The 14,813-nt window shown below is 53.0% G+C and overlaps 1 protein-coding gene across 3 annotated transcripts in view; it reads left to right on the plus strand.

The window, feature by feature from the left end:
* The first annotated feature begins 2,175 nt into the window (after window positions 1-2,175).
* The window catches only part of ENTPD3 (ectonucleoside triphosphate diphosphohydrolase 3), a 33,597-nt gene continuing 20,959 nt past the window's right edge, over window positions 2,176-14,813 (plus strand). The window contains exons 1-4 of one of the 3 annotated variants that reach the window (XM_084902848.1): window positions 2,176-2,463; window positions 3,393-3,444; window positions 6,880-7,007; window positions 13,512-13,629. In XM_084902848.1, the coding sequence (XP_084758974.1) occupies window positions 3,405-3,444; window positions 6,880-7,007; window positions 13,512-13,629 (286 nt within the window). In that variant the 5' untranslated portion in view covers window positions 2,176-2,463; window positions 3,393-3,404. Of the gene's footprint in view, window positions 2,464-2,529; window positions 2,644-2,986; window positions 3,445-6,879; window positions 7,008-13,511; window positions 13,630-14,813 lie in introns of those variants that run through there. The other 2 variants (XM_084902846.1, XM_084902847.1) reach the window with 2 other exon arrangements.

Genomic DNA, 14,813 nt, shown 5'->3' on the forward strand with positions numbered 1-14,813 from the left:
CCCCCCTACCCCAAAGGATTGGGCTGGGCCTGCCCGGGGCTGCCAGGCCCCTGGCATAGGCAGGGCAAAATTCTAAGAAAGGGCTTAGCATGTGCCCGTCTGTGACTCAGATAGAACTGGCCTGGCACAGAAGTTCTGAGGATCCCAGAGAGCTTTCGTTTTCATGGGTTGTAGCTCTCAATCATGAATGCATTAAAATGTAAACCTAGAATTTAAAAAATACGTAGTTTTTGTTTTTTTTACAAATAACAAGAATGAATTCGATCATTGTTTACCAAAAAATGAGAACAATCCAAATAGCCACAAATACCGAAAAGGCCAAGCGCACTTGGTTTATTTACGCAATAGAATATGGTGCAGCTTATTTTATTTTATTTTATTTTATTTTATTTTATTTTATTTTATTTTACTGAATCTATAGATAACTACATGTTAACAACAAATCTCGGGGGTGGGGGGGGAGAAACCCTTTTGAATGAAAAAGGTAAGTCTCAAAAGGATAGAAAATAAAATACCATTTCTATCCATTTTTAAGGCAGAAGATATTCATTGGTAAAGTGGGTCTTTGACGAGAGGCTAAATTGGGACCTGCTTCAGGAGGCAGCTCATGAATGAGTTGTCAGAAGACTTTGAGCAGGAACGCCACACCTCTGCTATGAAAATCGGTCTAGCGCATCCTTGCACACACACACACTTCAGGGGGCTTGTGTCCTTGCCTGGAGAAAAATATACCTTCATTTTCAGGAAATGGAACATTTCCCTTATGAATGGCGTCCACAGAGCTCAGTGGTATTGGCAGGAGCTGTGACTGTCACTGATAATTGATAGATCCTCCCTTCCCCCAGCTGATGGACGGAGTATGACACAAACTGCACCGGCAGCCTGGACATTCCTGAGCACCTAACCAGCACCTTATATGGAGTGTACGTCGAACCACCAATCAGCACCTGCCCAATACCCTAAGCCCCCATGCCTAACTCCCTAATCATGTGCCTTACATGAAACCACCAATCAGCGTGTGCCGAGTACCCTAAGCCCCATCCCCTCCCTTTCCTCCCCTCAAAAGGCGTGTTCAGCCCCACACCTGTGTTCTTTCTCCCTGTGGAAGGCAACCCGGCAGGGGTCTTCTCCTCTAGTAAAGCCTGTGTCCTGGTTCTGCGGCCCCTCTGTCTCATCTTTCAATAGTAATCGAAGATATTTCCTATCACCTTACAGTTATGGTAAATGTTTTAAAATATCCCTGCACTCACCAGAGCATGAAGTCTGCTGCTGGATCTCATTACTTAATGGCTTAATAAAGATGCACATCTATATTACATCACAGATTTGATTTTTAAAACATTTTGAAAATACACACACACACACACACACACACACACACACAAGCTTGGAACCCTCTGAGCTCAGCTCCCAGGCCCGGCTCTAGCCGAGGGCAGGCAGCCCAGGACTGAGCAGATGCCTCGGCTCCTTCCTCCAGACAGCCAGGAGCCTCAGGAGGGGTGGTCCAACACTAGCAGGAGGGCCTCTGGCTGGGATCATTGCAAGGACCCCAGGGGTCACTCAGGGTTCAGGAAGCGGCCTGCCATTTCCTTGCATGAACCACAGACTCCAGGGGCACTGGAGTCTCTGCGGCCCCCATGCCGCACTTCTGTCACGTTCCCTCTTTGGCCTCTTCCAGGCAAAGCCCATCTTCTCGTTTGGCCTAACGGCTCCCCTATAAAATGGGGGCAGGGAGAGCATTGCTCAGGGACCAGTGAGAAGGCCCCTGGGCATCATGGCCTGGGTAGATCTGCTAGGGTGGGCTGGGCAAAAGGAGGTTTACACTTGCGGGTACGTGAAGCAGTTTATTCTTGTCTTATTTATACATTGTTTGTATTATTTGTCATTACTATTTCATATCCTTATTTGTGATTTATTCTTTATTAACGATGGCTGGTAATGTAAAGTGCTTTTGCGCCGTACCTGAGAGACAGGTCTCTGCATTAACTTGTGCCTTTGGCCCAGGTGACCAGGCACCTGTCTGCCTGCTCGCCGCCCGCCCAGCCTCGCAGGTGCCGCTTGGGGTGAAGGTGGAGGAAACCAGAAGAGAAATAAAGAGGTTCTTGGCGGAGGGAGGGGGGATCGGGGTGCTCCCCACTCCCAACCATCCACCCTGCACCTCCTCTCCCACCCCACGCCCTCACAAACCCCACTCCTTTCTTTTTAATATAGTTCATTGATTTTTTTACAGAGAGGAAGAGAGTTAGAAACCTTGATGAGAGAGAAACATCAATCAGCAGCCCCCTGCACACCTCCTACTGGGCCCGGGATGTGCCCGCATCAAGGTACATGCCCTTGACCGGAATCGAACCTGGGACCCTTCAGTCCGCAGGCTGACGCTCTGTCCACTGAGCCAAAGCGGTTTTGACGGCCCCAGTGCTTTCTGCGTTGGTCCTGCTGATGGAGTGAGAGCTGCCAGACCAGGTGAGGAGGCGCTCAGCCCGGCCCGGCTCAGGGGCGGTCCCAGCCTCCCGCCCCGCCCCGCCCGGCGCCTCCGCAGCCCGCACGCCGGCAGCCTCTGCGGCAGCCGGTCCCTCCCCGCCGCCCGCACAGGTGCCCCGGGAGCCCGTCCGGCCCGGAGGGAGGAGCGGGAGCCGCGTCCGGGTGAGAGCCGGGGGGAAGGGAGCGTCACCGGGAGGGACTGCGCAGAGGGCCGGGGCGGGAACGGAGGGAGGCGAACCCCAACTCCTCGGCGGGCGGCTGGGGGACCGGAGGGGGAGGGGGGGAAAGGAATGGGGTCCCTGCCCAGCCGGGCGGGGGGCTCGCCTCCCCCCGAGCTGAGCGCCTGTGCGCGGCCGGAGATGCGCTGGGCGCTCCGAGGCCGGGGACTGCGGGGGGACCGGGGCCTCCCGGATCCTGGGGCCCTGGCTCCGGGGGTGGGGTGGGGGGCATCCCCTGACAGCTGTTCCCAGCCCGGGGCTAACGACACCCCTCTGGGTCTTGAAAGGACGACCCCGGGCTCGCGGGCCGCGACCGCGCACGGAAACCTCGCTGGTGGCGTGTTTTGGAGAGGTTTGTTCTGCCTGGAGCTGCGCGCAGGTGGAGGAGATTCTGCAGGAAAAGGCAGACTTAGTTCTGATTTTGTTTTTGTTTTTTCCAATGTGAACATCCAGCAAGCCCGTTTTTAACCCGTTTCCTTGCGCCTGGGGAGGGGACGCTGGAATGTAAGCCGCAGCTTTGGGTCTATCCCTGAAGTTCTAGGTTCACCGCCAGCCCCCGTTGCCCCCGGCCCCCTCCCCCGCCGCGGGGTTGGACGGGGAGGGGGTGGGTCTGTGTGTTAACCGCGTGCGAGGGTTTTGAACTTGAGCCAGGGGCCATGGAAACGTGACCAGCCTGCGTCCTCTCACCCGCAGCCGGCAGGAAAGATGTTCACGGTGCTGACCCGCCAGCCCTGCGAGCAAGCGGGTGAGTGTCTCCCCGGGCCGCCGGCGTGGCTCGCCCCCATCGCAGGGGAACCCCAGCATCGGCTCAGGGTTCTGGTCCCCGTCCCCCCGCCGGCGGCCGTACGGTATCATCCTCTCCAGCTGGATGCGCACGGCTGCTCCCCGGCTCTCACCACGGGCATGCCTCCGGGAAAAGTAATGCTTTCCATCCAAGCGACACAAAACAAGGGCGAACATGCAGGCTCCGAGCGAACGGTCTTTCCGGTTTGCACAATCCGCTCATTGGGCCCTTGTGGTTTCCCTTACCCCGCGGTGTGTGGGGTTGGCTCCAGGATCGTGTTGATTTTGCGATGAACTTCAAAGTGCTGGGAGCTTTTCCTCCTTCAAGCACAGCACCCTCCAGCCCCCACCACCGGCAGCATTGTTCCTGTGGATGCTCCTGCAGGCACATGTGTGGAATTCACACACACACACACACACACACACACACACTTCCAAGTTTGCCCCACCTGCCTGCCTTTAGCCTCTGGCCTCTCCTCTCCCAGGTGGGCCCGTGTGTGTGTCCCGCCCTAATGATATAGCACAGCCCTAGGCCCTGTGCCCTACATGAATGAGACCTGCTCTAGTCCATCTTGCTTCGTGAGAGATTTTTTTCTGCTGGGGCAAGTGTTTGCTTAAGGTAATCACAGCGTTTTACCCCGAATCTGCTGAGGCGCGGAGGACTGGGGAGGCCAGCGTGTGGCTGTGGTCAGGAGACTGCTTCCCTATGACCCCGCCTCCCGCCGGTGGCCAGATGCTCTTTTTTTATAAATATATTTTATTGATTTGTTTTTTACAGAGAGGAAGGGAAGAGGGATAGAGAGTTAGAAACATCAATGAGAGAGAAACAGCGATCAGCTGCCTCTTGCTCACCTCCCACTGGGGATGTGCCAGCAACCAAGGTACGTGCCCCCTACCGGAATCGAACCCGAGACCCCTCAGTCCGCAGGCCCTAGCTCTATCCACTGAGCCAAACCGGTTTCGGCCAGATGTTGTTTAGTTGTGCCCCACCGTTGGGTATTCTTGTCTTCCAAGAGGATATGATGGTAGGATAGTGGGGGCAAATTCATACCATTTAAAAAAAAAAAAAAAAAGGGAAATTGTATCTAAGGAGCTGATTTACTTTGATCTCCAGGTTTTCCCCTTCACACTTTTGACTTTTTAACACCGATCTGGTAACATCACACCTACAGACTGACTTGTTACATTCCTCCCACGGGACAAGTTTCACCTGCAGATTAAGCTCCACCATGTCTTGTTAGGGGTGGGGGTGTCCCTTAAACTAACACTGACAGGTGTTTTTTTTAAAAAGTTGATTCAAGAGCTGAAACCGGTTTGGCTCAGTGGATAGAGCATCGGCCTGCGGACTGAAGGGTCCAGGGTTCGATTCCAGTCAAGGGCATGTACCTTGGTTGCGGGCACATCCCCAGTGGGGGGTGTGCAGGAGGCAGCTGGTCGATGTTTCTCTCTCATCAATGTTTCTAACTCTCTATCTCTCTTCCTCTCTGTAAGAAATCAATAAGATATATATATATTTTTTAAAAGTTGATACAAGAGCTTGCCTCTGTGGATAAACTGGTTCCTGGTGGTCTCCAGCGTCAGACAGTGACCAGGACCTGACGGTCCTCCATGGTGGCTGGTCCCCTTCAGCTGCTGCTACAAAGGAGCCAGCAGAGAGTAACTGTGTGTCATTTTACACACACACAACTCCCGCCTTCTGTGGAATAGGTTCCCAGGGGTGGGATTGCCAGTCAGATGGCACACCTGCGTGCTATTGTCAGTAAACACTGGCACTCTGCCTCCCACTGGTGCTGTGTTAGTGCTCCCTCCCAGGGACAAGGTAGAAGAATGAGGCTGTGAAGCGACCACCTCTGACGTTGGGAAATGTCTGCGGCAGCGTCGACACAGCAGGGAGATCAGATGGGGCAGAAATAAACTTCCATGAGCCCACACTAGTTGGTTAAGACCTAATCTGCTTGTAATCGTTCAGTTAAGCAATATTAGTTTAAATTTAATAGACATAGTTCATTATGATACATTATGTATTATACAAGTAGAGGCCCCATGCAGGAAATTCATGCATGGGGGTGGGAGGTCCCTCAGCCCAGCCTGCACCCTTTCACAATCTGGGACATCCCTCACATTTCGGGACTGCTGGCTCCTAACCACTTGTCTGCCTGCCTGATTGCCCCTAACCACTTGTCTGCCTGCCTGATTGCCCCTAACCACTTGTCTGCCTGCCTGATTGCCCCTAACCATTCACCTGCCTGCCTGCCTGACTGATCACCCCTAGCCGTCTCTGCCTCAGCCCCTGCCACCGTGGCTTCATCTGGAAGGATGTCCAGAAGGTTGTTCCGCTGTCCAGTTTATTTAGCATAGTACTCGTTTATTATGTAGATATGTATATACATTATATGTTACACAATACATGCAGTTATATAATGATCTTTTCTTAGTGTCTATATATTTAAGAGTATTCGTGGGCTTATTTATTTTTCGCTTTTAAATGGGTAGAGTTTACATGTTATGATTAAAATACAAATCCCAGCAATTACATGATCCCTTTGGGACGAGACATGCGGATTGGGGTCTAGTTTGTCTTTGTGAAGATGTAGGGAGACCTAATGCCTTCACTGTAGACACAGCAAGCATCACTGAGTGTGAGTTCTTATTGGGAACCCAAATGCTTTAAGAATTTAGACATGTTATCATTTGCTCTACAATAAGTCACCGTGTAGTGAATCATTAATTATATCTGAAGTACCATATTAATTTCTTCTTATTTATCTGAGATTAATTTTAAATGAAATATTACCTGCTTTAATGGAAAACCCATGTTTTTCTAATCTGCACTGAAACAAATGTTATTGTAAATCTTCTCAGGGACAACCAGTAATATGCATAACATATTTTGAGAAATACCAGAAAACTAAATTGTGCATACTGAAAACTAATATAATACTGTACACAATATATATGTGTATATATATAATGTAAAATATAATATATGTACAAGTTTTATTTATATGTATAATAAAAACTAACACACACACATATATAAATTAATATATATATAAATATATAAATAATATATATTATATATAAAAATATATAAATATTATATATATATATATATATATATATATATATATATATATATATATATAACTAATATGATGCTACATAAAACTGAATACCAGAAAACAAACCATGCAAACACGGTTTAAGTCCACTCTTTGGAGGAAAGACAAGTGGGTACTAGAGCCCAATTGCTTCTCCACCTTGAGCGTGTGGGCATCTCTACAGCCGGAAGTGACTTGTACCCATGACTGTGCACCCAGCTCCTGGGCTCTGCAGAGATGGCGAGTGTCTGGTTCCTGCTTCCCCCGCGTAAGTCTTCTCGGTCTTCCCGTTTCAGGCCTCAAGGCCCTCTCCCGCACGCCAGTGGTCATCGCCTTGGTGGTCCTGATTGTGAGCGTCGTGGTCCTCGTGGCCATCACCCTCATCCAGATCCACCAGAAGGAGGTCCTGGTCCCGGGCCTGAAGGTAAGCGGGGAGGGGTTGGCCGGGAAGGCACGCAGTGGGCTATGGCATCACTCATTCTAACGCCGGGAGTTAGGAGAGGAGAAAAGCATTCTCCCCGCCTCCAGCTGGAGCCTGGGAAGACGGGGTGAGACCCCAGGGAGAAGGTCTGGGCATGCTGGGTTTGTGATGTTTGAGGCTCCAGTTTGATTGAAGATGGTGTGAGACCCCAGCGAGAAGGTCCGGGCATGCTGGTTTTGTGACGTTTGAGGCTCCAGTTTGATTGTGGGGACCCCTTTCCCAAGGACTGTGTGGTTTTGCTTTGACCCCTGACGATTGGAATCAAAGCTAGTCTTTGTGGCCAATAGCAAATGGCTGCCAAAGACTTACCAACTTGTTGGTTTCCCCAGAGCACACATCTCTCCCTGATCACGAGTGGAGGGCAGGAGAGCCAGGCTCCTCCTCTGGGTGAACAAAAACTCAAGGACTTGAGAAGATCTCCTGGAACTGTGTTTGGGCCTAGAAATGTGCCATGATCCCTCTAACTCTCTCCGCCCCCCCCCCTCCGCCCCCCAAAAATTTCTCAGGACCTTATGCTCTGTTCCAGAGACCTCTCTCAGCCCGTGATACATAAGTGCATCCCAGACGGCCTCCTGGAGGACTCTGGCAGGCTGAGAATCATGAATATGCCCAGCCTTGGCTGTAAGAATGATGGGAGGGGATCCTATAAGGGACTGTCAAATGAAAGGCAGACAGAGTCATTGATCCCTTCTGCCACGTGGGTAGAGGTCGGCAAACTTTCTGCGAAGGGATAAATAGTACATATTTTAGGGTTTGAGGGCCATTTATAATCTTGTTACTCATACTCTCTTTTGTTTTGTCTTCTTAACTCTTTAAAAATGTCAAAAACCACCTGGCCGGTGTGGCTCAGTGGTTGAGCATTGACCTGTGAATCAAGAGGTCCCCGGTTCAATCCCTGCTCAGGGCACATGCCTGGGTTGCAGGCTCGATCCCCATTAGGAGGCATGCAGGAGGCTGCTAATCTATGTCTCTTATTAATGTTTCTCTCCCTCTCCCTTCTCTCTCTAAAATCAATAAAAACATACTTTAAAAAAAAACAGTTAAAAATGTAAAAACCCTTCTTAGCTGGAGAGACATAGGGCCAAGCTCATCTGTGTTATTTGAATTTGTGCGTTCATTGCATGTGCCCTGACCAGGGATCAAACCTTGGCGTATCGTGATGATGCTCAGACTGACTGCACTATCTGGCCAGGGCCATTGGAATCTCCTTTAGCCTTTACACTTGGCCTCACAAGTCCTTCTGCGTCTTCCTACTGTTAGTGACTGCTCAACGGCTATATTTGAAGTAGATGTTTTTAAAATATATATTTTTATTGATTTTTTACAGAGAGGAAGAGAGAGAGATAGAGAGCTAGAAATGTCGATGAGAGAGAAACACCGACCAGCTGCCTCTTGCACACCCCCTACCGGGGATGTGCCGCAACCAACGTACATGACCCTGACCGGAATCAAACCCGGGACCTTTCAGTCCGCAGACCTACGCTCTACCGCTGAGCCAAACCGGTTTCGGCTGAAGTAGACGTTTTAAAAGATAAGAAACTATTAATACTATCGCTTTGGCTCGGGGTCTGCAGGAAATGTAGACAGAGCATGGATGTGGGGTCTGAACTGTCCCACCGCCTGCAGTCAGCAGCCAGATGCATAAGGCCTCTACTTCGTGGAATTGCCTGGGGTGGGAAAAGGACCAGTGGAAGGGGTGGGCAGGGCAAACGCCTTCATCTGTAAAATCGCCCCTTGGGCCCACAGAAGCCAGGCATGGGCTGGTGAAGGCGGTTGCCAGCCGCTGGCTCCCACTCATTCTGGGAGGTGAGAGGTGAGTCCTCTGTTCAGCCTGGGGGACACGAGGGGTTCGAGGCCTGGAAGAGGGAGCTGAAAAGTAGAGCCCGAGGCATACGGAGGGCACCATGGAAGGAGAGGGCCACCCATGTTCAATGCTACTGCCCCGGGTGGGTCCCCTTAACAAAGATCTGAGTGCAAACAGGTCATCTGGGGATGGTTCCAGAAGCACAGAGAGGGGAGGGGGATGTGAGGCAGGAGGAAGGCAGCCACCGGGGGGGGGCCTGTGAGCCAGCAGGTTACCCCGTGGGCACCTGGGGCTCGGTCCTGCTGGGGCTGCCTGGAAGTCAGCGCAGAACCCACGGCAGGGCTGTCCTCCCCAGAGGGGGAGGGGCACACGGAACACCTGCCTCCAGCTCTCCCTCTCTTGGGCGTATTTACGCGCCAACACCCATCACTCATCAGTTGAGAGGCAGCTGATGGATGCTTCTCCCCGGGGGACGGTAACTCCGGTGTTTCTGGCACATGATGTGCGCAGGTTGGCTCAGGCCACGAGAGAGAGAGGGTCTGCGGACAGGCGGAGCGTGCAGGGTTGGCCATCACGGCGGGAAGGTCTGAGGGACCGTGGGCAGGAGCCCCCGTGACTGTTCCCTGTAGATACAATTATCATTACCCCCCTTTGCAGGGGAGGACATAGAAGGACAGAAAGGGGAATAATTGGCGTCCCAGAGTTACACAGATGGGACAGGGCAGGACTGGTATGGGAGGAAGAAAAGGGTAGAGCATTGGCCTCAGGCCAGAGTTTGGGAAGACACACCCTCACCGATTAGCACACAGTTCAAAGAGGGGCTTTTTGAGAGAGAGAGAGAGAGAGAGAGAGAGAGAGAGAGAGAGAGAGAGAGAAAGGGAGAGATCAATTCATTGTCCCACTTATTTATGCATTCATTGGTTCATTCTTGTACGTGTCCTATCCGGGCTTTGGACCCCAAACCCTGGTGTATCAGGAAGATGCTCTAACCCACGGAGCCACCTGGCCAGGGCTCAGAGAGGGGCTTTTTCATCCCTGCAGAGTCTTGCTTCGGGCCCAGGCACCCTTGTCAGGGACAGGAAGTTGTGTAGCGTTGGGAGGTTGGCTCAGACGGGCCCTTCTGCCTCACCGGCCCATTAACATGAGAAAAGACACCCGCTCCGGGCCAGCTGAGCCAGGAGGAGGAGGACAGGCTGGGAAGAGAACGTCCACATGCAGCTCTCCTCAGCGCCAGCGGGCTGTCCTCTGGCTGGGTGTGCGGGGAGGAGTGGGAAGGGAGAAGGGGGAGAAGTGAGGCGGGGGCTGGTTAAGGCGGGGGACGGGGGAAGGGGAGGGTTGACTGAGTAAGAGGGCTTTTTCATTGTCATGTTTATGTTGTCATACCTGGAGCCCCCTTTTCCTTGGTGCACACCTGACAGTTGGTTAGGAGGGGCCAACCCCACACTGTGGCCTGTTGGGGCGGGGGGGGGGGGGCGAGGAGGAGGCGGGGGTGCTCCTCAGGACCCTCATGAAAGGTCACGGTGTCTGGCAACTCAGTCCAACCAGAGCTTTCCTAACCAAGGCTTGCCTGAGTTTAAGAGTGCAACTAGTAAGACTTAGTTAAGGGTCAAAATGTCCCCCGGTCCCCTTTTCACTGCTACTGGTCCGACCTGCTCTACCAGCTGCAAGTGTAAACACGGTGACATCACCGTTCCTTTCACTCAGCCCCCACTGGCTTTGGTATCAAGTCCCGGATCTTCCTCCTGAGCCTTCCTGTCCCCGCCTCCCATCAGCCACTGTCCCAAGCCCTGGAGCTGCTCAGGCCGGTGTAGCCCATGATGTCACTGTTGAAGAGGGAGGGGCCTGCACCATCTCAGGGTTCCCAGGGGCGCAGCTCTTCAGCTGTGACATGGGCCACTCTCCCTAGCTTTGCCATTACTGTCCGAGGCACAGCCACTGGGCCCCTCGGCGTTGAAACATTCCTTCCGACCCCCCTCAAACTGGGGCCCACAGCCTGGCTCTCTGGGGCCCACCTGCCTGCCCCTGGGAGGGGGACAGTTGGTTTCTTCCTTTCCAGAGAGCCTGGGCTCCTTGTCCAATGTGGACCTCCTCCCCAGCCAGACCTGCATCCCGCGTAACCAGGAGTTTGCTTTCAGAGACTTTTTGTCTGAACAGCCGGTCTGCCAGGCCGCCTCAGGCACCTCTTGGCTAAACAGGCCCCCCTGCTAGACTGAGCCCTGGGAACTCGATGGAAGCATGGGGAGTAGGAGGACAGGTGTGAGAGTCTGTGAGACCCAGGCTTGATCCCAACGCTGTGCCCATGGGCAGTTACCACGGGAGCCTCGGTTTCCCCATCTGTTTAATGGGGATGATGGAAACGCCTGCATTATATACGCAGAACTAGGAAAGCACGTGGTGCAGTGCCTGGCATATTAATAAGTCCTAAGTAAATATTTGCTACTACTTTTATTCTCTTATAGTAACAGGAATGATGACGATGATGGTAATACCGCTGCGACTCCCGACAGTAAAGAAATCTGAGGAAGCTGAACTCATGACCTTCGCTTTTGCTCTTGCCAGAAGCTCACACGGTCCTTCCGTTTGGGGCCACGGGGTCCATGAGGAAGGCTGTTCCCCGTGGGCTAACCCAAAACCCAGCCCTGTTCCTCTCTGAAGCTCGTTAGACAGAGGGTTCCTTACTGTTTCTCACCCCAACATCACCCATCCGGCTGACCTGAATGGAATTCATCCCCTCTCCCCTCCTCCATGGAGCCACACTGAGTCCCACCGATCGAGGCAAAGGAGCTCTGAAATCTGGTCACAGACCCATGTTCCCACTTTTGAAAATGTCAGTGATCGGTGATGGGGGGGAGGATCGGTGAGACTAGAAGTAGCGCTGGGCCTCAAGGCTGACCCCTGTCCCCACATCAGCAGGTGCCCTTGGGGCTGCCATCTCTCCAGGCTCACCAAGCCGAGTCTCTGGCTCCCCATCCCAACCCCCACCCTGTAAGAACTGGATTCCACATGAGAATGGATGTTCTTCCTTCTCCCTGACTTAGGCCCAGCACTCCCGGGCTTCAAACACAGGCAAACGCATGCTTTGTGAAGGGTTGGAACAGAGACGTGGGGAGAGGCAGGGACCCCCTGGAAGGAGCCCCTGTGTCCTTATTCTCTCTCTCCTGGGGAAGGGGGATGCGGGGAGAGGGAACCAGGCATGGAAGGGCCGGTACAGGGGTGCGGATCAGCTCCACAGTGGGAGGGAGGAGAGAAAGCAAACATAATGTGGAGCTCAGGCCTCCCTCCTGCCTGCTCTCCCTCCTGCCTTCGGGTTTCGACCGGCACTTTAATCTCTCCGAGCCTCTGCCCATCTCTCTGCCCGGGAGGGACGGCGAACAATGCCTTCCTTCTTCCCCGCGGAAGGTGTCGGGTCAGGATCCCGATCAACATTCATCAGACTGAAGGGCTGAGATTAAGAGGCTGCCCAAGTTCAAATACCAGTGAACACAGGATGTTCTCCCTCACGTCGCGGAGAAGCTGGGATGTGGGAGCCAGAGCAGCAAGTTTTTATCATTTGGTCCCATTTCAGAGGAAGCAGAAATTCGCGCAGTAGAAAGTTGGAAGCCTCCTCCATGTCTGGAATCAGGGAACCGGTTCAATAAATTACTGTAAATCTGTCAGCGGACGCGGGGAGTGTACTGAAAATGGCTCTATTGGCAGGGAGACAGGTTCCTAAGATCATTTTAAGTAAGAGAGAAGCATTGGAAAAGACTACGTACACTATGTTCCCGTGTTGTTTTAAAGACATATGTCTAGCCCTGGCCCGAGTGGCTCAGGAGGTTGGGTGTTATCCCGTGCACCGAAAGGTTGCTGGTTCGGTTCCCGGTCAGGGCACGTGTCCAGGTTGCAGGCTCGATTCCCAGTAGGGGGCGTGCAAGAAGCAGCCGATGGGTGTTCTGCTTTCACGCTGATGTTTCTCTTTCTCCTTTCTTCTCTCTCTAACGATCAATAGAAGAATCTTTTTAAAAAAAGGAAAAATAGGAATACTTTCATTTTGAGGGCTGATTCAGATATTCACGCGTCTCCCTTGTGCGAACACCCCACCTATAGTTCCCTTTTGGTTGTTTATTCCAGGAAGACAGGCCTGGAAGTCTGGAGCGTAGAGGGCAGCAGGTGACTGACTATTCATTTCCCTCTGTCCCCGACCTCAGAGGTCTGGAGGAAGGGGACTCACGGGCCTGTCTTTGTATCCAAGGTCCATCCTCGAACACGACGTTTCAGCCTTGGCTGCATGAGGAGTCAGTCACCAGGGGAGTTCTGAGAACTGCTGATGCCCAGATCCTCTCCCAGAGATTCCGATGGAGAGGGTGTGGGGCACAGGCTTGGCATTGGGAGCTTCCAGAGCTCCCCGAGTGATTCTAACGTGTGGCCACGGCTGAGAACTGTGCCCTAGGACATCGGCCCTGCCTCCCTGTGTCCCCTCCCCACCCCCACAGTCCAAGGGGACAGCACTGGTCTGGAGCACTTGGTGTTTTCTTCTCAGTCAGCCCTTACCTACGGGAAGCGGTGTGGATTAAGCTTGTGAGAGTGTTCGGGGCCTGCTGGGGAAAGCAGTTTCCAGAGAAGGCCAGCCCATTTCTGACCCCTTTCCCTCCCCCGTCGTGCAGTACGGAATCGTGCTCGATGCTGGGTCTTCCAGAACCACCGTCTACGTGTACCAGTGGCCGGCGGAGAAGGAGAACAATACCGGAGTGGTCAATCAGACCAGCAAGTGCAGCGTGAGAGGTAAGGCCCCGGTGGGGCTGGGGGCCCAGAGGGAGGCAAAGGGAGAGGCCGGTGTCCTTGAAGGCCGGGAGGGGTCCCGAGAAGCTGCCTGGACTGGGGGGCCAGGAACCGGCGAGATCTTATGCCAGTGCTGCTACTCGTCAGTAACTGTGACCTTGAGTCAGTCACTGCCCTTCTCTGGGCCGCTGTGTTCTCATCTGTGAAACATAGAGGCCTGCAAAGACCTTGTATGCATAGATGCACAACCCATGGACACAGACAATAGGGTGGCGAAGGCAGGGGTGGGAGTGGGCTGGAGGGGGTCCGTGGTGGTGGGGGGAAGAGGACATATGTAATACTTTCGACAGCAAAGAATTTTAAAAACAAATAAATAAATGAAACAACAGCAACAAAACCCACAGAGGTTGGGGGTGGGGGGTGGGGGGGCGTGTGAAGAACTGTGAGCGGTCTGAGAAGTCACCTGCCGCGCTCTCGTGGATGCTGGCGGGAGACACACAGATACAGGGCCGTTGGTTATTCATAGCAATGGCAGTAGCCAGAGCATCAGCGCGTCGTCATAGGCTGGTTCTCTGAGGAGGGTGCAAAGCGGGCCAGACAGTGTCTGCTCGCACAGTGGGCTGCGTTACAGAAGAGGAACCTGAGCTGAGGGAATCTGAAACGTTTATAAAGGGCACTGAGCGTGCCTGCCTTCTGCGCGGGGTGCAACTCCTCGCTGTCCTCCGGGCCTGTCCGCTGTGTAAACATCCTTGAAAAATAACCCAGAACAAAGGCAGTCAGTGTCTGTGCTCATAAAACATGCAGGAACATGAGAGACACGTTGTCTCTCAGCAGGGGTATGGGGGGGGGGGACGGGGGGGGGGTTAGGGGGGATGGGCAATACAGAAACAAGTAGGCCTGGCTCTGTCCCAGTGACGCTTTATGCATGGACCCCGAGATTTTGAATTTCGTTTCATTTTCACGAGTCGCAAGATACTCTTTCTGCTTCTTTGAACTCCTCTGCCCACCGTTTTAAAATGTAGAAACTGCCCTGGCCCGTGTGGCTCAGTGTGGGTGTTGTTCTGTGCACCGCAAGGTTTCTGGTTCGATTCCGGGTCAGGGCACATGCCCAGGTGGCGGGCTCGATCCCCAGTCGGGGGCGTGCGGGAGGCAGCCGATGGATATTGTGCTCTCACATCGATGTTTCT

Source organism: Pipistrellus hanaki (assembly GCF_964339955.1).
Source record: "Pipistrellus hanaki genome assembly, chromosome: 13".
In the NCBI taxonomy this organism is placed as follows: domain Eukaryota; kingdom Metazoa; phylum Chordata; class Mammalia; order Chiroptera; family Vespertilionidae; genus Pipistrellus; species Pipistrellus hanaki.